This window comes from Trachinotus anak, unplaced genomic scaffold (assembly GCF_046630095.1).
Source record: "Trachinotus anak isolate AG129_WGS33_773 ecotype Australia unplaced genomic scaffold, CSIRO_AGI_Tana_v1 ptg000004l, whole genome shotgun sequence".
Lineage (NCBI taxonomy): Eukaryota > Metazoa > Chordata > Actinopteri > Carangiformes > Carangidae > Trachinotus > Trachinotus anak.
Window position 1 is genome coordinate 9,783,882 of NW_027273855.1, and position 25,863 is coordinate 9,809,744.

The 25,863-nt window shown below is 40.1% G+C and overlaps 1 protein-coding gene across 1 annotated transcript; it reads left to right on the plus strand.

Annotated features, from left to right (window-relative positions):
- Positions 1-25,856, plus strand: LOC139620317 (pleckstrin homology domain-containing family G member 4B-like). Its single transcript, XM_071475693.1, has 25 exons — positions 1-321; positions 7,937-8,134; positions 8,294-10,607; positions 10,744-10,947; positions 11,401-11,521; positions 11,718-11,811; positions 11,908-11,994; positions 12,681-12,797; positions 12,904-13,002; positions 13,276-13,427; positions 14,073-14,211; positions 14,763-14,885; positions 14,970-15,167; positions 15,968-16,641; positions 17,410-17,856; positions 19,038-19,287; positions 19,499-19,588; positions 20,364-20,690; positions 20,783-20,953; positions 21,177-21,354; positions 21,467-21,583; positions 22,188-22,475; positions 22,700-22,941; positions 23,130-23,188; positions 23,771-25,856. The coding sequence occupies exons 1-24, from the start codon at positions 319-321 to the stop codon at positions 23,166-23,168; spliced, it is 6,672 nt and encodes a 2,223-aa protein (XP_071331794.1). The 5' UTR covers positions 1-318; the 3' UTR covers positions 23,169-23,188; positions 23,771-25,856.
- Positions 25,857-25,863: the final 7 nt, after the last annotated feature.

Below are 25,863 nucleotides of genomic sequence, written 5' to 3' on the forward strand. Positions count from 1 at the left end.
GAGCAAACACAGAGAGGCAGAGACAGAAAGCAGAAAGAGCACAATAAATCAGATACAGAGAGAGAGAGTGAAGGAGGAAACAAGACAAATCACAGACTAAGTGCAGTGCTGAGGACTCAACGAATGCTCATCCAGTTGGCTTAAGGTTGTCCACACTCACTCAACTGTGAACGAGTGTTTGGGCAGAATGGATTTCATTTTGGTTCAACAGCCTCAGAGCTGGAGCAGCAGCTCTGTAGATGACCATCACTCCTTTTGGATTATTACAGCTGCCACTGCTGTTGTGATGAATGGGGATGACAGCACACAGAAAGGAAGATGGTAATGTGACAGTCTGCTCAGTTTGCTGACGCCTTTACTTCCATGCTGTTCTGTCTTTGTTCAGTGATTGAGCAAAGAATTTGTCTTTTTTCTTTCAGTGGTTATAGGGAATTACAGTCATTGTTGAATTATATTTCAACTTTACACTATTTTGAATTGAATCTAAGATGACATCTTTGTTCCACTCTGGCTGTTATACAGTAGTTGTTACTAAGACCTTTTCCACTCTAGGTATCGATTTCCTTAAGTAAATTTCCTTAAGTAAAAATGTTGAACACCAACTGATTTAAGACTCTCAAGTGGTATGGTTTTCTGTTTTCTGACCAATAGTCAACTTAATACTAAATTTAAACTTAATTTGAAGACATCACCTTTCACCCTAAAAACATGTAATGGGCATTTTCCATTAATTTGAGTTTTGAAAAAAGGTATAAAATCATGAGTTATTACCAGCAGCCTTAAACATCTTATAATATCTGAAAAGACGTGACTGTCTCCTTTTTGAGCAGTCCTGCAGAGTCATTTATTTATTATGTTCTGACAAGCAGCCCTTTATGTTGAAACATGCATGTACTTTGACTATGTACAACATACAGCATAGCCCCCATATCTTACACTGGCTGCTGCTCTCTGCTGAAGTGTTTTGACTCAAGGTGAAGGTCTCAGGTTACCAAGCATTAAGGCAGATTTCACAAACAAGCCACTGTATCTGCCTCCTCCCCACTTACTGGCATGTGAGTTAGAGTGGATCTGGTATGAAGAAACCATCCTACAGTGTCAGGGAGCTGATGATGTCTGATTCAAAGATTTGATCTGAGAAGGTCATCCTTTTCTTTTATTTTGGCTTATTGAGAATCTCAGCCTACATATCCTGATGAGGAAATTGCTGAATGAATGTATTTTCTATGTGTTGTTACACCTACCTCTGCTGCAGAGAGGGTGTGCCATGCTTGTACATAAAGTTGATTTTGTTTGGCACTCACCAACTAGGAGGATGTTAGGTATGGAGCTGAATTTTAAAATCCCCGCCCTGCTCTCCTGTAGGTTTGATTTGGCAGGAGACTCTCTCTCTCTCTCTCTCTCTCTCTCTCTCTCTGTGTGTGTTTTTCTTTTCTCACCCTATTTCCTGCAAACGCGCGATGTCGTTGAAACCAGAGTCCATTAACCCGACTGTTCCTGTTTTAGGAGTGACCTCAATGTTTGGGTATTTGTTCCTGTGTTGACCAGGTTACACAGACTTTCTTTTTTCTCTCAGCAGAAAGACGTCTTGTCCCCTCCTTGTGATTCAATGGAAAATACACAACAGTCAGCCCAGAGACCAGTTTACAAAACTACAAATCATCACATCATCTTTACCTGGAGCCTCCTAGTTTTCATTGCTTTGCCTAGTGAACTAGGAAGTATCTGCACTTAAAGTACACAGCAGCATTTCTGATGAAACTCAAAGACCTTTTCAGTTACAGTAACTTTGAGTCAATGCATTGGATGAGCTGATATGGGTCTGAGGCAGTTCAGAGTGTTTCACTCTCCTGAGTGTGGACAACTACTGAGTGTTCGTTTTTACTCTCTAAGCAAAACATGCCCTGATCATTTCCCTGTTTACATTCAGTGCATCAAAGATTTTCTAATAGGCTTTTTCAGCTTAGATGTTTGCAGAGCTACAAAAAGCTTTATATGACTCCTAAGTCCCAATTAGTGTGATAATTATTTGACCTTTAGGTGTCTGCACATTTTTAAGATTCAGTGTGATAGATTTAAGAGTTAGGTCTGATAAGTATGAGTGGTTCATCTGAGTTTTCACTTGTTTTCCTGTATCTAAGTTATTGCTTCTGGTTTTTTGTTATGAAATCTGCTAGTGTGAGCTACATTAAGCACACCTGAGGGCTAATTACAGATGAGACGTATGTCAGTGAAAGCTAAGTCACCTACACACACACACACACACACACACACACACACACACATATGTAAGCTCACTCATGATGAGTTAAAAATGTGCTTAAAGTTGTGGCTCATTCATAAGTCACTGACGTGTTTTTTAATGACTTAAATACAGGCCTTGCTGCCTTCTGACTGCTACTTTATAGCCACCTTCAAACCGTCCTGCTGATCAAGGCTGTCATAATGAGTGTTTGCCTTCCACAAGCGCCAATTTGCTGATCCCCGTGAAGCTACTAAATATACTGTCTGGCCTTCTCAGTGCCTTAGTGGTCATGTACAGTAGTTCAACTCAGCCTGTGTTATGTCCAACCCCAGTTTAATATGGTTTGTGCCTGTGCTCGGGAGTCATCAGGTGTGTTGAGGTAGAGACACACAAGATGCTGCACTTAGAAAAAGAAACAGATAAAAAAAAACAAAAAACTTGTGACTTTCTTTGTACCTTTTAGTCTAAAGGTGCAGCTTTTAGGCTAAAAGGTACAGCACTGGATCTACGCTTTTAAGTGAGGCCCCTGACAAAAGATGGAATTCAGACTTTTTTATGTATCTTTTCATGCTGCAGATTTGCAAGTTTTAAATAGCACAGAATTGTAAATTATTTACACAACTAGAAGGGCACTCAGAAAGTGCAGACCTCGGCAAAGGCCAATGTCAAACAACATACACCAGACTTCATTGAAAAATTCATAGTAAATGAGCTGCATCTGCCCCAAAATAAATGGGTTCATCCCTGGCTCATGTCCCATCCTTCCACCAAGTTGAGTGCAAATCAGTTCAGTACTTTCTGCATAATCCTGCTGACAAATAAACAGACATGGGTGAAAGTATAATCTCCTTGATGGAGGTTAAAAAATGCTCAATAGAGATAGGTAATTTCAAAAGGTAATTTGAGGATAAAAGGCACACAAGACAAACAGGAATAAACACAGTAAAGATAGAGCCTTAATGATGCTAATTAGTTATTTAATTGTAGTGGAGGATGATAGTTGGATTGATTAGTTATATATTAGAATATATAGTTCACAGCTGAAGGAACTTCTTTAAAAGGTGTGATGAATAGTTTTCACATGCTGCTTTTTCACCATGAAAAAATCTCAAGTTTTACAGGCATCTGTTTTAAGAAGAAGACTCTTCATCAGTACACATATTGTGTAATGTTCCTGGTGTGAGGCTCTGCTGTGCTATCGATTGTCCTGTGGTTTGTCACTCACACAGCTTCTGTGTCAGAGCTAATCCATTTACTGCACAATTGAATTTTCCTCCAAATCACAGAATAGTTAAGATTGTCTGTCGCTGTCAATATTTCTTTGTCAGGTTACGTGTTCGGAGAAGCTGGAGTCAGTCAGACAGTTGTCATTCTCAGTGAGTGGCTGAACTGAGCAGCAGACCGAAAACACACACTTAGAGTGTTACTTAGAGTGTTACTGCTGAAAAGGACAGAAGTAAAAGGTCTCCCTATGATTAAATGTTTTAGTTTGTTTTTGAGGTTGTGCATGAAGTGTTAAAATCTCACCCACTGCAAATCAAGAGGGAGCTGAAACCAGGGAGTATGCCACTGAGTTAAAAATCACAACTCCTAGTAGACAAAACCGTTAACATTTTTAGTTTTCAGATAGTTTTGTTGAGTATATCAGTAAATTCCTGATACACATTTACACATTTTTCTTAAATACCCCATAATGGAGAAAGTAATCTGCTCTGACAATTCATCATCACACGCTTTTGCTCAAAACCTTCACTCTCCTGTTAGACAGCCACATATTGAACAACCTAATATATAGAGTAATAGATTGGGTTCAATAGTGTTTTTTGTGTCATGTATTAATCATGTGGGAAATACAGACCAGTAGCAAACCTGAGTGTAGCAGACATTTGGTTTTGAGTTTTGAGTTTTGTATTTAATTTTCCATTATGTTTCACTGTATGAAAAGACAAATGTTGATCAAAGTACCTGAAAAGTCCAGACTGATGGAATAGATCATTCCATAACACTTTTTAAGGATGAGTTGGGATGAAAGAACCCCTTCCTTCATTTCTGTCCTTCAGCTTTTCTCTGTGTGGGTAGGAGGCAGCAGCATTTTAGATAGTTTGTGTAATGCAGTCAGGAATCTGTACATATCAGCTTAGATGACAAACCATAGATGTAAACACAGGAAACTGACTCTTGCTTATTTAGAAGCTCTATCATTATCTGTAGATGCTTTGAAGTTTGGCCAAATCACATCAGTTGTGCTTTTTGTACTTGTACTTTGCACATATTTCTCAAGCATATTACTTGTGATCATACTTCATAAACTGATGGGATGTACAGTATATGAATAATAAAAGTAAAAGTTCTGTCCCTTCTAAACTCCTAGTCCTGAATTCAGGATTAATTTTCTGCCTTGCAACGACAGTATCGTTGTTTTAACTATTTCCAAGACGTAGTTTGTCCTCATCTATTACCAGGACTGAAATTAATGAATGCTTCTGGAAACTATTATATATAAGGTAATATATTACAATGGGACAACTGGGATCACCTGGTGGCCCAGTTTAGGGGATGTGTACCATGTAATTGCAACATCCTCGTTTCAAACCAGACTTTTGCTGTCTGTCATCTAAAAACAGTAATGTCACAGTTCAAGACACACTGCAGAGGGGGATAAATGTCCCACTGGAATGTATGAAGTCACCATGAATGCTTTTATTTTTTCATTGTAAAATATTTTGTTCCTGTCGAGGCAGGAAGCTGCTTGACATCAGGAATGTTCAAAGACTATTTCTGTGTCATAATGATACTGGGCAGAGATATTCGTACTGTCTTCAGCTCCCACTCTGGGACATCTTAGATGTCAGAGTAATGTGAGCATCATCATTTATTTCAGTGGCTGAGTGAGAGAGGTCTGGGTGTTTATATAAAGCCGTGTGAATCTTCAGCAACAGTATGCTGGCCCAGGCAGAAAGACAGGTCCACACAGCTTGCTCATACACCACATACTGGAAACAGACACAATGATGAAAACACACAGAAACACACACACACACACACACACACACACACTTGTACTTCTATCTTTGTGAGGACACTCATTGACATAATGCATTCCCTAGCCCCTTACCCTAACCTTAACCATCACAACTGAGTGCCTAACCCTAACCCTGACCCTAACCTTAACCTAAACCTAATTCTAACCATAACTCTAAAACCAAGTCTTAACCCTCAAAATGTGATTTGAAGGTGTCTCAAAAAGTGAGGACCAGCCAAAATGTCCTCACTTTCCCAAAATGTCCTCACTCTGTTAGTAAAATACTTTTTTTGGTCCTTACTATGTAGTAAGTACAAGTACACACACACACACACACACAATCTCAACAAAGCATTCATGGTTTTACAACATTATATTTTCAAGCAGTATTTAAATGTATCCTTGTAGGTGACATAGAGTAACAGTAACCACCTGACTCATATTACCAGCAGTGAATAAAATTTTAATTTCACTCTCATTTTTTAAGCTCTACAGAGGCTTTTTAGCCTTTGAATGTTTATTCATCCCATGTGTATCACCACTGCCAGTACACATAACCCAGCATCACTGTTTAGTTTACTTCTTCTTATTTCTGCTGTTTTCAAGATGTCCTTTGCCAAATATCATCAGCCCAAATATCCCCTAGGTAGTGGTCATTAAGTGAAAAAAACAGTGAAAGTCACTGACATTATTTAAGATTTGATGAAGCAGGTGGTCTTTGTCTTCAGGATGGGACAGCAATAACTTTAAAATTCATGAGCCGTGAACTAAAATTGCTCACAGTACATAATGTGCTTCTGAGCCTGCAACCATCCTCATCCTCCACTTATTTGCCAGCCATACCCACTGCTTACATTACTGTTCTCCTCTTCCTCCTTCCTCCCTTGTGTTATCACGATGACCATCATTGTATTCCAGCAGGGTGTGGCAGGACTGACCAGAAAACTCTGAGTCACTGTGTTGTGTCTGGAGCTTTGGTTGCTGTGGACAGGCTCAGAGTCCAGTGTTTTTAGATGATAATGTAACGGTATAAGACAGAAGGGGGTGATGATGAGCATTGTTGCTTGAGAGAAAAAAATTGAGAACAGGCAGTGGGAGATACATATGAAACAATAAATGTATAGGGACAGAATAGGGGAGACAGTCCAGTGAGAAAGTTCACCGATTATAGGGTGGAAGTCTTAAGGCCTTTTCAAAGACGAGTGTTACATTGATCCTCTCAAAGGTGCAGAGAAGGAGCTGCATAACAGATAACAGGGGTGGAGAGGCAGTGAGCCAGTGTTGGTCTGAGGGGATATAATTCATCAAGCCCAGGCACACTCCTCTCTGTTCCCATATCCATGTGTGTCCTTCTTCAGCACTGCATCTGGGAACCCTTAAGTTGTTTAGAATATTTTAACAAAATCTCAATGAGAAGATAAAAATATGACTTCCATTATATATGAACTGAGTTGCAAATGTTGGATTGGTGGCTTCTATGTTGTGATGGCAGTGATTGACAATTCCGTCCTGTTCTCCCAGTTGATAGTTGGACATTTTGGCAAAAACGCTGACTCACTTTCTTAATGAGAATTAGAGGAGAAGATCAATACCACTGACATATTTCTCCATTAGATATCAGGCTACGCCAGAAAGTGAATAAGTATAAATGTTGGCTTCACTGCTTCTTTCCCCTACACTGACATTGGTGTAATCGCATACACTTAAAACCGCTGAACACATACCTTGGAAAAAAGGGCAGCAGCATTCATGCTATGCGTCGACATTCACACATCACCCTTCCTGATACCATATATCTCCCCACAGAGACTCCATGCATGTATATATACATTAACCCCTGAGGTCTGCTGCTGTGGCCTTTGCCAGGCTAAATAAAGCAGGGCCTAAAAGTGGGTAGCGGGCCGTGAGTTTAGGTCAAAGGGAATGTGAAACCATAAACCAGGAGGCTAGCTAGCCTTGAGACCAGCCATCACACACCGTATTTACGTGGATGTTTGGTGTCAGGCTGTCTGTCTATATGTTTAATGATGAGCACAGAGTGTTTGTGTTTGTGTAGCTATTCTCTCAGCAGGTCAGGAGGTTGAGGACAAGGCCTCTGTAATTTACTGTAAGACCTCAGTCAGATGAAAGTGACTGACTCCAGTCATATCTGCAAATGATCCCAATTTCAGTGGAGGAGGAAAGGTGATCAATTTAGTCATTTACCAGAATTCGATTTTTAAAGCAAAATATTTTAAACATTTGTTGGTTCTGGCTTCTCAGATTTTAGGATTTACTGCTTTTCTTTGTCTTATATAATTATGAAATTGAAAACAAAAAAAACAACCATAAACAATAGCTCCATCCCTACCATCCCTGCCCTACCATTTAAAAGGCATAAACATTTCACGCTAAAAACAAGGAACTTAATTAAGAAATAGTAGTTCTTCATCATTTGCTCTTTAAATGAAATGTGCAGCTGAACCTGTGAATACTTGCCTGGTATGTGAAATTACATCAGATAGCAAGGTTTAAATTTGAGATGTTAGTGACTATTTCCATTTGGCCTGAGTTGTCATCCAAAGAGCGCATGTCCATACACTTTCATTCACAGAAATTGGCTTGTCTAACTTGAAACTGATGAACAGTGATTTTCATAAGCCTCTGCTTTCTCTCTTCTGTGTTTTCAGAACCTTAATTCTCTGGAGGGCTCGATCCAGAACTTGCTGTCGGTGCTGTACCCGCCTTTCGAGGCCACTGCCCCCACTCTTCTCAGCCAGCTCTTTCAAATCATTGATAGTCGTTATCAGGGAGATGCCCTGCGGTGCCTACTGGACTTTCTGGTCCCAGCCAAGCACATCTTAGACAGTGTGCAGCAGGCTGCATGTGTAAGTCACTGCCTTGTACTCTGTAGCGTTGTGTTAAGCTTGTGTGAGAGTTTGAAGAGACGTACATACAAAGCTGCAAAAAGATCTTCTTGCTGGACCTAATATCATAATAAAAACAGACAAAAAATCGTGAAATACTTTGTATTTGTCCCCTTTCAGGCTCAGTACTCTAATGTACTCTTCCTCTGTGAGGGCTGGCCTCTGTGTTTGCGTGACCAAGTTGTAATCCACCTTGCCCCCATCAACCCCCTGCTACTTCAGCCTGGTGACTTTTACCTCCAGGTGACACCATTTTGTGACCAATCAGCTCGCATCGTGGTCTGCAGCCTTCTGGAAGAGGAGGGGCTTAGAGTAGAAGTAGTCGAGGAGACCCCAATCCCTGAAACTTCCTATCCTTGTATATTCAGCTGTGAGTGGTTAAAGGAGATCAACCAGGGCCGCCATGGAACACCTCTTGGCCACTGCCTGGTTGCCACTGAGCATGGTGTGGTGAGGTTACCATGGGAACGGGTCGCTGTACCTGACTTTGTGGGTGTGCAAAAGTTTGCTGGGAGTAGTATGGCCTCTATTCCACCTTCATATCCTCCTCTACCACCTCCACTTTCTCTTTCTCCACCTCTTCCACATTTTTCTAAGAATTCTTCATCAAATCATTCATTTCCTCTGGCTCCTGCAAAGCAATCTGCACCAAAACAGTGTAATGTAAACATTCAAAATTCAATTTTAACATCTTCTTCACATCCCACTGCCTTCTCTGTGGAGACCAGAATATGTCCAGCGAAGCACGGCATTGCTGTGTCAGTCTGCCTGGTGGATACTAGTGCTGCTTCTTCATCTAGGCTGGTCAAAGTGAAAGAAAGTGAAACAGAGCCAAAGCCTATAGGCTGGGTGTCCCCAAATACATGGGACAGCCGCTTTACAGGGACAGATTCAGGCACAGCTACTAAAACAAGCACTGTTTCAAGTACATGCGCCCCTGCAAGTACAAATTCGTGCAGCAGTACAGATAAGATTCAGATTGTTTCTGAGAATACAGGGCAAGTTAAACATAAAGTCACAAACCTACAAGATACAAGCAGATGTGTGCCAGCAGGCCAAGTTGCTGCAGAAGGGGAATATATTGATATTCTGCAGGCAACTATGCTTTTTGCTAAAGCTCAATCGGTAACAGATGAACAAAAGAAATTAGATGTACAAAAGCAACCGCACACACAAATCAAAGCACAAATGCAAAGACATCCACAGATACAAGCACAAATACAACCACATGTACAAATAGAGTCATACAGGCAAATAAAAAGGCAGCCAAACACACAGATACCACCTCAGGCACAATCACAAGCAAACGTGCAGTTACCTACAAAACCACAGATACACAGTCCTCCTAGATCAGAAGCTCCTGTATCATTAATGCCCAACATGTCCACAGAAGCAGGACCTCCATCTGCTCTCCACCATTCCCAGGCACACGCTACTGACCCCGACTCCCCTGAACCCTCTCAGTGTGTCCGCACTGTCTGGTTCTCAGAGAAACCCTGTACCCCGTGCATGACGAGAAGACAAGGTGGAAAGGTTTCCAGAGCTCAGGAGCTGAGGTGTCGATACAGGGACTCCTACCAGGCTGCTATACAAAACCCTGTCACCTTTGGACAGGAGAAAGAGAGGGGGAATGTGTTAGCTGTACTGGAGGAGGATGGTGATTTCTCAGACTGTGATGACAGACAGAGGCCACCAGGAACTGACACAGGGGATCCATGGTGTAATGTTCAAGCAATGTGGTGTGATCCTGGGGTCCAAAAGCAGTCTCCTTTCTCCGTAAGTGGCACCATCTGTAAGGAGTCAGGAGAAAAAAACACTGTTCCATACTGGAAACCAGGAGATTCAAACACTGTGCCTTATATGGAGTACAGGGATGCAAATCCTTTAAAATATGGTGGGCTACCAGAGCAGGCACCTGAAAAAATCACTGTGCCATTTAGGGAACCAGGGGATGCACATTCTGCCAAACCTTACAACAATTTACACAGTTTGAACCGGAAGAATTCAGCAGCAGAAACGAGAATAAACACTAATAAAGATGTGTCAAGCTCAAATGATCCTAAACAGTCAGATGTGATCACTGCCAAACACCATGGATTACTATTTAGTTTAAGTGAAATTTCAGGGATGAGCATGACCCTCAAGCCTTGTGAAAGACTTCAAAACAAAACCACAGGGATGAGTCCAAACAAGTCTCTTCCACAAAGCAGAAAAGAATCCATGTCAGATGGAAGATGTTCGTCCCTCTCCACAGCAGTGGTGGACACCTCAGAGAAGTGTGAACTGGTCATTGTTGAAGGACAAAACGTCAGGAGAAGAGAAAATACTGAGTCCTGTGCAGAGATTCCCCAGCTACATGTGGTCAAATGTAAAAACAGTACCGCCTTTAGACTGGTTTCACCCAAGATCAACAGGAGGACGGTAGTCATTCCAGGTACAGAGTTATGTTGTTCTTGTTACATGATTGATTCTTTAGCATGGAGAGTTTGTTCATTTCACTAGGTTTTAGTTACAGATGAAAAATGGTCCTCAGCAGCTTCCCTACAACAAAATGTATACACTTTCTTCAGATGGTGCTCAGCATGGCAGGACGTCCATAACCAGTAGAAATGGCCACCAGAGAGAGAACCTGTTGCATACAGATCCACCTCCAGCAGCAGACATGCAGAGGATCTCCCAGCCTGCCTCTGCTCGTCCCAGGCCTAACCATCTCCCCCTGGGATCCCCAGACCCCAGAGCCCACCCCCTTTATCTGGGAGTAGCATCTCTCACAGGTAGGTTTGAGATGCCTTAAATTACAGCAACAACCACAAAACTCCTTATAACCCACATACATGGTTTATCAGCTTTTCAAGAGGTAGATATTTCTGTACAGTGCTTAAAATAATTTTGTCTATACAATTGCCTTTTGTCATATCATCAATGTTTTTTTTATTCTCTGAAATGACGTTAAAACTCATCCCTATAGTAGTTCTGACTGTCTTGCTTTACTTTTACTGTTCGCTCCTCTTTCTTTTAGATTTTTGGTCTTTTATTGTTTCCTTTCTTGTGCTAGTATCAGTATCTGCAAAACAGCAGCTGCAAAACAGACAATTTGGCATTAGGAGCTATAATAAACTCTTCTCTCTCCTCAGCCCTTTTTGACATTAAGTTAGTTGGTTAGTGAAAATCCTCTTAAACAGACATTTTAGATGTTCCCTGATCTTTTCCCTCTGTAACCCCTCCAGGCGGCAGAGACCGGACAAACAGGGCAATAGTTGAGCTCTATGGAGACCACCAGGGCTGGAGATCGGCTGTAACAAGCCAGGAGCTCTTTCAGATGCTGCTCTACTTCCACTCCATCACCAGGTAAGGTGTAACATCAGTAAATCAATGAATTAATCAATAAATAAATCAATTGACCAAATGATCCATCAAAAGACTAAAACAAACCAACTGCACATTTATAGACACACTGGAAGGCAGTTTTTGCATCTACATGGTCTTGTCTATTTTGTCATGGTCACTGTTTTGTACTAATTTGCCTTTTTATTTCTGTGTTTAGGAGAGAAATCAGAGAAACTGGGATGACACTAATTTCTGATGCAAGGAAGACAAATCCTCAACCGCAGCTCTACAAGGCCTTGATGACACTTCAGGTAAGATGCACACAAACATCTGCATTACAGCAAATGACAGATCAGTGCTGCATTATTATAGTCAAGTAGGATTTACTGAGTGTTAAACTGTTGCAGGAGCAGAGCCCCCAGGCAGTACACAGTTTGGTGCTGCTGGTGGACAAGGACAGCAGCCTCCAGCCTGAGAGGTGTCCTGGGGTCCAGGTCAGCTTTTCCATCCTTCACAAACTTTATTACAAGACACTGCATATGGAGAAAGACTTTTGTTTGGTTTCTTACAATGTGTAACAGTCTGAATCAATCTGAATGAGCTTAATTAGATACTTTGAAAGTGTATGCCTAGTCATGCCCGTTGCATGGCTTTAGGGATGGCAATGTCCCAAGGTCAGAGGGTTTGTCACTTTGAAAATATCTTAAGAACATACAGTATGGATAGCTTTTTGAGTGAAATATCGTGACAAATATTGGGTGAATTGCCATGGGATTTTGCCACAAAACCTTTCCTCTTGTCACCTTTAGGAGCCAGTATTAGGGTGCTTTTGTCTTGATTCCCAGTCGCAGCTGTTTCAACCTGCCACTCATCTTTCATCATGAGACATTTTTGCATTTAAGCTAAAACCATAGTGAATTTGGCCCTGGTCACCTAAAAGAAATACCAGCAAACCCAGCAGATTGCTGGCTCCACTGTCATTGATTCCAAAATACCAGCTTGGTTCCTAAACAGATCATAAATTGGGAAGTGCAGTTTCAATTATCAAAACCAGCAAAATAATCATTTACATATTAGTATTGGTGAACAATCCAGTCAGACATAAACGTCATTTTGTTCATTTAGAATTGAAGCTGTGAAAATGTGTTGGTGTTACTCTGACATTTGTTACCTTGAGCAGACTGACATAGTGACATCAATGAAAGCCTTGCTAAAGTTGGTGGAGGGGAGTCAGCTGAGCTCCCGTCTGGATGGCACACTGTCTCACAGCCACTGCGACTGGATGGAGCTGCACCAGGTGAGACAGTCATCTTAGTGCATTACCTGTTTCTCTTTTTCTCCTCCTCGCTGATCTCAGTGCTCCTCTTCAGTGCTCACAATGTATTTAATATTTCATCTTCTAGAAGCTCTTCCCATTTGTATCTGATCTTCATGAGGCGTCCAGTCTGCTACTGAGAGCCATCACAAAGTTAGAGGAGCCTCAGAGGACTGACACTGTTCAGGTAACTTAATGCTGTTCTTTGACTGCTTTCTTGTGATTTTATTTGGGCCTCTGTAGTTGAGTTATGTAACTATGTCTTCACTGACAATACAGTATGCACAGTATGTTTTTATGGGGACAATAGTTTATGTAGCTATTAAAAATATTGATGAAAGCACTGAAAGCTTTCAAGATATTGTTCACAAAATAGCTGCGCAGGTAGTTCTTCAAATTTCTTGATATGAAGAAGTCACTGTATTGTTTGCTGATGTTAAAATGTCTTTTTGTCCAATAGACTCTGCAGCAGTGTATGATGGACCAGAGGACTCTGATGAGAGAAGTACTGGAGGACAGCAGGTTGGTCAGCCTGCAGAGGGAGGGTGGGGCTGTCCTGGCAAGGCTGAGGAAGGAGAGTGACCTCAAGTACCCCCACTGCGAGGACCTCAGGTAAACACTCAGAAAAAACTCCTGCTCTCAACAGCTATATTTAAATGTATAGAAAAACCCAGGTGTTGGCATACAGACTGATTTGGATTTATCTGTTTACATGGCCTGTTACCTCTGCTGTGAAATAATGTACTAAACTTTTTCTGCCAGTGCTACCAGCAGGAAAATCATGAAATTGTGACACTGTCCACTTAAGATGAAGATAAAGATTACTATAGTAAAAAATCTTCAAAAGCAAAAGCAAAAGTAAAAGGAATAAGATGTTTAATGAAACAGTAAGTTTCTTTATATGTAAGTAAGCCAAGGATTTTCTTCCAGTTAAATTAAGTATTAGCATAACTGGGTTATTTTTCCATGAAGCTCAGGTAAGTCACTGAGACTCAGCTCTCCTTTTCAAGGGAGTACATAGAAATATTTATAGCTACACAATTTAAAGACAACATACTGTTAAACAATATGACACAGCAAAGTATAAGGAAGATATATAAAAATAAAAATATAATCAATAAATTAATAAATAATATTATCTAACAGTGACATTATTATGTAATCTTCCATTAAAATCTTCCTCTTAAGCATCAATTTTTCATTTTATCTGACTGCTGTTTTTCTTAAGACTGTGATCTGTCTGTTTCCTACACACAGTGATGCAGTGGACTCAGTGACCAGCCTGTACAACCATGTAGAGGAGCAGGCTCACGTCCTCGTGCAGAGGTCCAACTTGTCACTGATGCATCTGGAGTACCTTCTGCAACTCAGAGAGATGGAGGGACACTTCTCCCAGGTACTATATATTGTACTACCATCAAATGTGCCTTCAGATCTTTCGATGAGTGCAATTTACTTTAAAGAAAATTAGGTTTTGATATTGTGATTATGGATCTAGGAAATGACAATGTCCACTGCCCACTGATGCAATGATCCAATGACAGCAGTTGACCGTGTGGGTATGGTGAGGACTGAAAAAGATTTAGCCATTGAACACATATTTTAACAAATATTAAGAGAATAAAGCTAATGATTTTTTTTTGGTTTTACATTGGCCATTGCCTCTTTCTGTTTTGAAGTTAATAATCTAACCAAAATAGGTGAAATACACAAAAACACAGAGAAGCAGGTGTATCCACAGCCGTACATGGGCACTTGTACATAGGCTTTACAAATTATCAAGGTTTTTATACAAAGTAGGGGATTGTATATAGAAAAAGAACAAAATAAGCACATTCGATAAATGACTTTAAAAAGAAATGAACCTGAACACATATAGCATATCCTTGAGTAGGCACATGCCTAGTTACCAAACACAATGTTGTTCTGTATCTTCCATCCCTGCAGATGCAGCAGTGGTTTAATGTAGAAGGAGAGCACCACCTGCTGGAGGCTGAATCAGTTGAGGACTCTGGAGACAGAATGGAGCAGATACTCAACAGCTTCACTGGTTTCCTTATTGAGGCCAATGTGAGTTTGCTTCTGTGTGTTATCGTGTCTGTATTTGTATTACTGATATTACTCTGTCTGAATGTCTCTCCTCTCCTTCCCCAGGACCGAAGGCACCATGCCATGTCATTGGTGTCAGAGGCAGAGCGGCTCCAGCAGAACGGGCTCTCTTACCCAGAGACAGAGACATTCAGGACATTTGTCTGCACCTTCAAGTCAGGCCTGGAGGACTTCCTGTGCAGGGCAGAGTCCTGCGGCAGAGACCTGCAGATCATGGTCAATGTGTGTGATTTTTGTGAGCAGGTTTGTATAAGATCAGTATTTAGAAATCAAGTACATGAGCTCAGACTGTACCCTCTAGAAATAGTTATCTGGCCAACTTTGACACAGAAAACCACAAAGACACGGATTTGTTTAATTCATTGATCATTCAGTTATTTTATGTATTCTTTTTGAAAGGAATGCAGTTAAATATCTACAGTATATAGATATCTATTCAACTATACATTCAAATGTGGACTAATAGAGTCACAAACAAATTTAACTTGTAAGTAGGTTATTGAAGTATTTCTACAGTCAGGAAGAATTAGTCATAAATGCTTTGCTTTGGATGCGCATTTCTCTTGTATAGCAATCTCAAAATATTTTTTACAGGTCATCGCTTATTATATTGAAATTGACACCAGTGTGATGTCACTTATGCTCAAATCAAATATATTTAGATAACTGTCTATCGTATTCAAAATAACTTTTGTATCTGTGTTTGTGTTTTTAGGCTATTATAGAACTAAGGGAAAAAGGCAACACACAGCATTAATGAAGTCCAGTATTAAAGAGCTGACAATGTGCTGACTCTTCTCTGTGTGAACCCTTCATCAGAGCATACAGGAAAACAATTACACCTGTTTTACTCTTATACTACTATACTATTACACCATTTCTTGAATAGTCAGCATAAGTGAAATCTTACTGTTACTTGACTAACATTTGAGTCAGCTTACAGCACCACAGCATATGTCTGAATGCAGTGGCATTATATAAACAAAGAAAATAAGAACATACAGTTTTTGTATAGTAAAAGAAAACCTCTTTTTTATCATCAGGCTGTGGCACTCGCCAATGAATGCACTGATTACCTGGACCAGAGTCAATCAAACATTCAGTCCATACAACACCAAAACCGAGAGTCTGGGCTGAGCACCACCTCCCTTTGCCAGTCTGAACTCCCTGCAGTATTTGGCTCTGGCTCAACCACCACTGGTGTTTCACTGATAGGCAGTGACAGCTCCATCCTTCAGACTTTCCAAGACAGGTTCCTTCAGTTTAACCCAGAGAAATTTCAGGAAGTGAAGGCTCAAGCCAGTGCCCTGCGGGGCTCCAGGGGGATGCGAGTCTGGAACATAGCCTGGCTGAGATGTCAGGAGGCCAGGCAGCAGCTTCAGGAGAGGATGCAGGATGTGGATGGAGTTCACCATCAAAAATCTGATTCTAGCAGCTGGTTTGATCGTCATTATGTAGATGTGATGAGCACTAATATTCAGACAGCATCACCTGGTGGCCAGAGTCTGGTGGTACAATCAACCCCTGGGCCTCGGCATCCACAGTGGGAGGGCATCATGTCAGGAGCGGTGGATTTAGGGAAGAGGAGGCCGATTCTGGGCAGCAACAGCACTAATTCAACAAATGTAGCCTGCTCTAACATCATCATCAAACCTGAGGATCACAATGATGCTGGAACCAGCCAGGGGTCAAAAGTCACTCCACAATCACCGCAAAGGTAATAAAACTTTGTTCATCCATTCACATCACTTGACAAGGATTTACCAGAGTAGTTCATTTACTGGTACTGCCAAACAGTTCTGTTTGAAAGTAGAACTTGTTTGAGTCTTCTGTTGATATTTGTAATAAGAACATTTTGATCATACAATTTTATTTTCTGCATTTTTTTTCTATTTAATATTAATTGTAACCCAGTGTGTCATTCATACTTGTCTTGAACAGTATGGGAACTTTTCCCAGCCACAGAAATCCTAACATTACATAATGAATGAAAAACAGATGCAACAATTGAAACTATTGCTAAACTAAACAAAAATGAAAAAAAAAAATGATGTATTACCCCTGAACATCTAGTATTCCCTTTTTATTTCCCCTTAAGTAGTTTTAAGGCTGGAAAATCATCTTATTCCAAACTGCGTGACAGTATCACACATTTACTCTGTGTTAGATTATTCCAGTGAAATATTGCATTTGATCATCATCAGATGGAAAACCCTAGATATCTTGTGGACAATTTTACACATACTTTCCTAAAACAAAGCCTGGCACCTTTGGTATCTTTGTAAACTTTGAGATCTCTACTAGAATTTGAAATAAAGTTCTGAGTTGGAGTTATAGCATGAGTTTGAACCATCATCAGTGAGTCTGTGGGACTGAAGAGGTGAAGGGCCTTGATCTCCTTAATCTTAAATCTAGTTCTTGGTGACCCTTAAGGAGCCCTGCTGCAGCACTCTTGGTTCCTGACTCAGTGTATCATTTCAAATAGATCAGCAAGGAGAACAGAAAAAGAGACAAGGAGGAGACAGGCGAGCAGAGCAAGGAGTGAGCGAGATGCCGCTGCTCTGTCTCAGTCCCATACTGTTGGCTGCCAGTGGTTTCCATGGGGACGAGGACTCAGAGCGCGGTCAGTGAGTCAAGACTCGTGTGCCACAGGAGTAGCAACAGCAGGGTCTTCCACTCCTCCAGAGCAGCGGTTTCGACCCTCCTCATCCTGCTCCCACCATGGTCAGCCATCTTGTCGGATTCTCAAGGAGGCGCAGAAGTTCCAGATCTCCCGCCATGGGAGCTTCTGCTCGGAGGACTCCTGCATGAGTGACCGGGGCGCCGCAGGGGGTAATGGTACTTTATGCTGCAAACACTCCAGCCTGTCCATCGGGAGATATGAGGGGGCGTTTTGTTTGGCAAATCCACAGGAGAGTGGCAGCAATGCCCTGTAAGTTTATCACAGTAGCTCTGAGTGAAATTAACTTCCATTACTCATTAAAAAAGATTTGAATTATCAAACATTTGTTTTGCACGATAATGTTCCATGAAATTCAATGATAAACCTTTAATTTTACTAATCTTGTCAGTCTTGTGAGTCTTAAATAGATTTCATGCCCTCTTTTCTGTCTCTAAGCTGACAATGAAGTGCTACAGGTATTGTTTCTTCAGACTTTCTTTGCTTCACTTTTTTAGTTTGGCAACATGGATGGATTACCAAACAGACAGATTATGGCACAGACCTCAAGCTTGAAGTGTTTACTAACAATAAGATCTATCTCATTGGAAAGTCAACAGGCTCAGTTAAAAGTGAAGTTGTTTTTTTTCCCCCCATTTTGGTCCACTTGTCCTTAAATAGAGCTATTTTTGGGCTACAGTAAACTTAGTAAAGCTTTTTGAATATGTTTGACAGCAGAAGAGCTACAACACACTGTAGCATATAGTGTGCCCAGTAACCTGTTGTCTCATAATCCTTAGCATGCTTAGCATGTTTCTTTTCTATCACAGTGCATGTAGGGGATAAAATAACAGCATGTGACTGTGTCATCTAAAAGTAATGTAAAATAAATTATCATGGCCAAATTGTATTTACGAACAAAGTCTGTACAGTATGTTTTCATTTTGCTCAGCTAGGGACCAGAGGCCTGGAGAACAAAGAATAACCAAGAGTATTAAACTAATTAATCAGTTAGTACATTAATGTATCAATATCCTTTCATCACAAGCATGTTTCAAAAGACAAAAAGCCTATGCAGATCTAGCTAATCAATAATCAGTTACAGTATGTAGAAAATAATGTATCATTCAACAAGGAGAGGGAAAACAAAACACAGAGTAGCATGTTGGAGAGAGATAGTGTACATTAAAAATCTTTGAAACCAGCTCTAATACCGATCACTGCCAACCTTAGACTTAATAACATCCCAAAATACTTCCCTAGTATTATCTGGATTAAACTGATGCAGTAAAACACCCATTACCAGGTATTCAAAGGATGAAGAGATGAAATTAGGTAGTCGCTAATTGTATTAGCTAATATAAATATCATTGGATATTGTATTGAAATGCATTGCTTTTTTTTACAGTCTGCATTTGAAGTTTAATGGATATTTGTTGTGTTTGTCATATCAGGAGGCTGCAGCGTGTCCTGGAGGAGCTGGTGTTCACAGAGAGGGAGTATGTCCGCTCCCTGGGCTACATCCTAAACCACTACCTCCCCCTGCTGGACAGACCAGACATCCCCCAGGACCTCAGGGGCAAGCGAGGAGTCATCTTCGGCAATCTGGAGAAGCTCTTTGACTTCCACAGCCACTACTTCCTGCCAGAGCTGGAGGCCTGCCAGAGGGAGCCTGCCATGGTGGCCCGTTGCTTTCTCAGACATGTGAGTAGTAACTGCATAACTGTAAACAACATAATTGTGTATATATAGGTTTTGTTTTTGTTTTTTTAATTCTCATTAATTACACTCATAATCATAAAAGATAGATTATATAAATCTTATTGCACATAAGCAAGTCGCTAGAAAGAGATGAAACTGGTATCTTTAATAGAATACATTTTCTAATATGGTTTTACTTGGGTTGTCTCCACAGAGCGAGAGTTTTGGCCTGTACGCTCTGTACAGTAAGAACAAACCTCAGTCAGACGCCCTCATCCTGCACCATCGCCATGATATCTTCAAGGTCAGGTTTTATGTCCTGTCTTTCTCTTAACTTGAGAATATAGGAAGTGTAGTTTCCCAACTGTAAATGTTCATAAGCAGATGTTTTAACAGCACAAAAGCTCCATCTTTCCTACAAATTCTCATTTTAAATGCGATACAGTTATTTTAAAATTAAAGTAACACTCTCTGAAAGCAGCACAGACATCACAGTAAAAACACAACCATCTGATTTGTGTAGTCACCACTGGATGATAATCTCACATTTTGTATAATTAATGGTGTTTAGTCTTGAACTGTTATTAATTACTAGATCACTTGAATCCTAATATCCCCATTTTTCTGGATTTTTCATTCCAGTAGATTCAAAGTAACATATATTATTGTCATCTTCACATTAAGTTCATTTTTGTAGCTGCATGTACCAGCACTACATTGAAGCCATAATATATGAAACATGCTTAGAATGATAAACAAAGGCAGGCAGTAAATTTGGCACTTGATAGTTAATCAGAAGTGATTCTGGACCTTTACATAAAATTAATAATGTTATCTCTGTTTTTTGCCTTTAATTCTGCCAGACATACTGTATTTGGTTTCCTAAAGAATTTCAGCTTCCTACATCTTCACATCTTCTCTTTCAGCCATCAGGAATTAGTCTGTGTGGTAGATGCATGTTTAATTGGATACATTTTCAGCTCTGGTGGCTGCAGCAGGTCCAATACCCCTTACACTAGGAGTATTAGTGCTATGCTTTACCTTTTCAGCTTCACAGTCCACTTTGTTTCCCCTTACAGAAAAAACAGCAGGAGTTAGGGGACATGATGGACCTTTCATCCTACCTGCTGAGGCCCATCCAGAGGATCAGCAAGTACAGCCTCCTGTTGCAGGACATGTTGGCTCTGGCTGGCTCATACAGGCCTAAAGACATGATCCAGGATACACTGCTCGCAACCAGTGTGTGCACACAAAGTGCGTGTGACCCGGGTGCTCATGTGCCCGATCTGACTAGCAGCGAGAGGGAGCGGGAGAGGGCTGAGATTCAGGCTGCTGCAGACCTGGTTCGATTTCAGATGCGCCATGGCAACGATTTGCTCACCATGGATGCCATCCAGGATTGTGATGTAAGATAACAAATAGTAGATCAGATATACTTGAAACACAACAATTAAATTAAGTTGACCATCTTTTTCTTTCTGCTCTGCTGTACTATCAGGTGAATTTAAAAGAGCAGGGCCAGCTGATTCGCCAGGATGAGTTCACAGTTTTCTTTAGAAAGAAGAAATGTGTCCGCCGCATCTTTCTCTTTGAAGATCTAATCCTCTTCAGCAAGACCAAGCGCACAGATGTTGGCAATGATGTTTATCTCTACAAGCAGTCATTCAAGGTCAGCACACAAGAGTGTTAGAGCCTCAATCCTTAAGCTTATTAGCTGTCATGATATGCAGTATATTCCACTTCACAGGCAATTTTCCAGTAGTTTTGAGTTACACCTCACAGCCATTTGGAGCCTTCAGCATTCAAAACTATCTAGTGAAGCCAAAACACCTAACCACATATGATATCTCCATCAGTGGCATCTCTGTGTCTCTTTGTGTTTTCTCTCCCAGACAAGTGATATTGGGATGACCCATAACTCTGGTGTGAGTGGCCAGTGTTTTGAGATCTGGTTCCGCAGGAGGAAGAGCGAGGACACCTACACCCTGAAGGCCTCCAGCATGGACGTGAAGAAAGCCTGGACCGCCGATCTGGAGAGGATCCTGTGGGATCAGGCCGCTCACAGTAGAGGTTTTAACAACAACAACACAGATTTTTTCATCTAGCACATACCAAGAGTTCAGTTTACAAAATGCTGAAACAATGTCTGAAACACATATTGTGAATATACTTTATGTTCCAGAGCTACGTATGCAGGAGAGGGTGTTCATGGGAATGAGCTGCAAACCTTTCATGGACATTCAACCCAGTGATGCTGCAATCTGTGACCGAGCTGTCAGCGGTGTCCTACCTGGGAGAAGTAAGGAGGCCGCACACACTACATTTTGCACTTCAAATGAAGGTCAGCTAAGTTCTGCTACCTTGGTCCAGACTGAAATGTTGCAATAACCCATCCTGTCAGGAAGAATTATTGCAGCTTTGGTGATCTTTTGTCTAGTGATAATAAGCAAATGTTACTATGCTAATATGCTAATATGCTAAACTAAAATCACAAATATGGTCTACATTACACCTCCTAAACATCAGCATGTTAACATTGTCACTATGAGCACATTAGCATGCTGACATTAGAATTTAGCCTTACAGAGTCTCTATTGAGGCTGTAGTCTTTCAGTTTTTTAATTCTAATGACATTTTTCACAGTTTTTCACTTGAAAAGTGAAAACTAAGTAAAAGCTTTGAAATGTTTTTTGGGTTTTTTTTGGTTTTTTTTTTACATCCTTTTGCATTTTGTCATTAGTTTTACCTAATCCAAACTAACTAACGAAGTAGCTTATAAAGATAAACTAAATTCAACAAAACTGAATGTATTTGTTAAATAACAATCGTGCTTGTGTCCTCATTGCTCACCGACCCAGTGCATCATTTTCTCATTGATGACATCTATATTTGTGTGTCGTCAGTCCCTGTGGCGTGTTGTTCACACAGGGGCTTAGACTATCCGCGACCACGCTCTATTGGCTCTGGCAGCACGGCTTCCACTACTCTCAGCCAATCATCCTCCTCCTCTGGCCGAGGCTCACTTCCCCCTGCTGGTTATCCTGGGAACCATTCACAGGGAGTGGAGTCCAGTCCTGCCATCTGCTCCTCCCCTGAGGCTGTGGATGACAATGAACTCAACAATCATCATCTTCATCAGCATCGTCTTCATCGTAACTGTGAACAGTGGAAAACTCATCCTCATCCTCTGAGTGAGTTTGATTTTAGGTAGTTTTGTCCTTCAGACTCAAAATAAACAGCAATGGATGCATCACCACTGATATGTAATTATATGAACAGTTTTTCTTGAAGGGTCTGTTCATTTTTTGGATGTCATTATGGAATTTGAGCTTACACCAATTGTGTCAAATAATGCAATGTCAACAAACCTCAGCTTTCACTGTTTCTGAAAGTGTTTGATGTGCTTCTCTTTTAGCAGACAGCACTGAATCATCTGGGGAATGCATTAATTTCTTCAGCAGCTCAGACCACAGCTGCCTGTCTGCCATTGGTGGAGAGGTAGTGGACAGCTCCTCCTCATTTATATCCCAGAGTTCAAAGCTCCTTCCACCATTGTGTCAGACCCCCAGCCAGAGAAGAAACAGCTTGCCAGTTATTATCAAAAAGAAACCGGGTACCTCCCCCAGACCTCTATGTCTGACTAATGCTCCGCCACAGGTGATAATCTGGTGAATTATTGTATATATAAGATACAAATTGCACTTGTTAGTGAGTAAGTGTAAACTCAGAATTCTGCTCCTGAAAAACATCTTTTGTAATAGCAAACTGATGTTTCATGCAGCATTTTTCCAGAGGGATGATTTCATGTTATTCACCATGAACTTATGTTGTGCGGTTGATTTCAGAGTGATGAAATTATAATCGCAAAATCAACAGAAGTTTAACCCTGGATTCCCTGCAGGAGGTAAGCACATAATGTTCGACAATAAACATACAGTTATATTAGAAATATAAAAATCAACACCACTGAAGAAGATAGAGTGGTTATTTCATCATTTTATGAGTTTTTTGTCTGAATAATTGAGACAAAATAGAACAGGAAAAAACAAAACATACAGTAACAGTTACATGAGGTGCAACCTTGTCACCTTTCAGCAAAAATTGTTGTTCTGAATCCAAAATAGATCATTTGTGCGATTCTAGTGGGGAATGAAATGAGAGAAGGGGTCAAATGCCAAGCTCACTGAAAACAACAAAAGCTGAACTGAAATTATCTTGTGATAGTTTTACTTTTAGTTGTCGTGGTTGTGGAATCAATTTATAAATAAATTCATATCTAAGCCCTATCTTTTAATTGACCAAACAGCAGTTGCAATAGCTGTAGAGAGCAAAAACCACACACATTTCTAGTAGCTTATCTCTAATTCAGAACAGCACAGTAAAGCAAACACTGAATCTGGAATTGATCATTATTATTATTGTTTTTGTTGTTGTTGTTGTTGTTGTTATTGTCAGTGAATGATTTGTGCTTTAAATATTGTTGCAGGTTATCAGTCAACTGAAGCTGTTTGGTCCTGTTTGGCAACAAAGTCATGTGGCAACGCAGTCATGAGGCACTAAGCATTGTCTGGTCACAAGGCCTGGTTTGCATGACATTGCAACACAGCAATGCAATGACATTCAATATTAACCCACAAATAATAGCCACAAAATATGACTTTGTTCTTTGCCCCAGTAGAATCATCTTCGTCCTCTATCATGTTTTTTTTAGATATAAAACCAACCATCACCCACTACAGCTATAACAATGCATAAAAATGTGATCAATATTAATTTATTTAGTGTTACACATGAAGCCATCAACAATTACAGGAAAAATGGTTCACCCTCAAAAAAGAACCTGTTTTTTTTTCTTTATTGTGAACTAACCATTTTTCAACATGTTTAAACTGCTCCTGGTGACTACACTGTGTCCTGCTACAGTAACAACATAATGTATGTGATCAAGGGATACATTTTTAATGTATGTGGAGCAGAGACACAGGACCTGCATCTTTATTTGAAAGCAAACCACGTGTGGGAGACCACCAGTCTGGAGACAAACGTAAAGTCTCTCTTTGTGTTACATGTTCCATTTGCTAGCAGGCATTTGTTGCTGAAGAAGCAATTTTTCACTAATCTCTTGACAGCTGGACTACATTGTTTTGGTTACAAGATCACAAGGGAAACTTAATGGTGTCCAAGATACAGTTCCTGGCCAGAGCTATCCACTGGGCATGAGCCCAGGACAAGCTGCAGACCCAGACCTAAAGTAGATGACTATAAATGGAGAAAAATGTGGATCCATGAACAGATATGGAAAGGTAAAAACTATTTGATGATAAATATATGGTCATTAATTAATATATATAAAGATATTTCTACTTTTTGGCCATTGTTGTACTACTGCTGTCTTCCTGAACATTTGTTTTTATCTGTCTGACTGTGATTCTTAGTTCTATGTTTAATCACTTATCAACAGAGACAGACCACTTGCTAATATTTTTCCATCTGGATTTGAAATACTCTGTACTCACTTCATTTAATGCAGGTATAAAGGATCTTGGGAGCATGGCTGTACACATTATAATGTTAATTAAAGAAGCAAAACAACTGTGATATACTAACATATGGAATATTACTACATGCTTTAAGACAAAAACCACCTCCTGTTATTTCAGGTCCACTAATGGTTCCATACTCATCAATGTTCCACCTTAACCCACATGAACATGACCATTACAAAAAAGTGTTTTTCTGATTATATTAAATTATTTTTAATGTATTTTATGTTTCTTAACAAGTTATTGATGAAAAGTGTCATTATTGTTATTGTCCATGCAAAATGTACAGTATACAAATGATGACAGGATCTTAGAATAATTTATGGCTATGATGTTGACTTTTATTTAGTTTCTTCAAAACCACTCACTTTCTATGAAATGGCAGACCATGTTTTTTCTGTTTTCTGTAACTTTCTTTATTACTGACTTTGTTTTTGCTTTTTCTTTTCTGCTTTTTTTTTTCATTAATGTTTAAATTATTTCATTATTCAAATGTGGTGTCAGTGCAGTTCCTTCTTTGTTATTCTTATTCTGTTTTGTTTTTTTTCTTTGTTTTATTTTTAAAGAAGTTTTATTTTGTATGGTTCTGAACTGTGCTACCTTTCGGAGGTGACGAGACGGAATGCAGTAACATGAGGATGTTCCACCACTGTGATGATGTTTCATTTCCTTATTCCACAGACATAGTAATGCCTCATGACATCTGTACAAACTTTTCATCATCACTGTGTGCAAGTTTTAGTTGTTGTGTGCATGAACACCACTGCCCAAGATAGAAGTAATCTTTTTTGAGTTTTTTATTTTACTTTTCAGTATTTTAAATTACATTTCTTAATCTAAATTACATTTTGTGGTTAAATTTTATGAAATGTAGAATTTCCATTTGTTCAGTCTGTATTAAACTGTTTTGATCTTTTGATTTGCAAACTAAGTGACAGAAATCTGCATAGTCAGGTTACTTTATCACAACCTTTACACATCCTTCAGTAGCTTAAAAAAGTGCATGATTAAATATAACTTTTTCATTTATTTTGAA

Bases quoted from the DNA above. Each gene is read 5' to 3' on its own strand.
- LOC139620317 (XM_071475693.1), top strand. The intron at 8,135-8,293 runs GTAAGTCACTGC...GTCCCCTTTCAG, and splicing joins GTGTGCAGCAGGCTGCATGT to GCTCAGTACTCTAATGTACT. The intron at 17,857-19,037 runs GTAAGTTTATCA...TTGTCATATCAG, and splicing joins GAGAGTGGCAGCAATGCCCT to GAGGCTGCAGCGTGTCCTGG.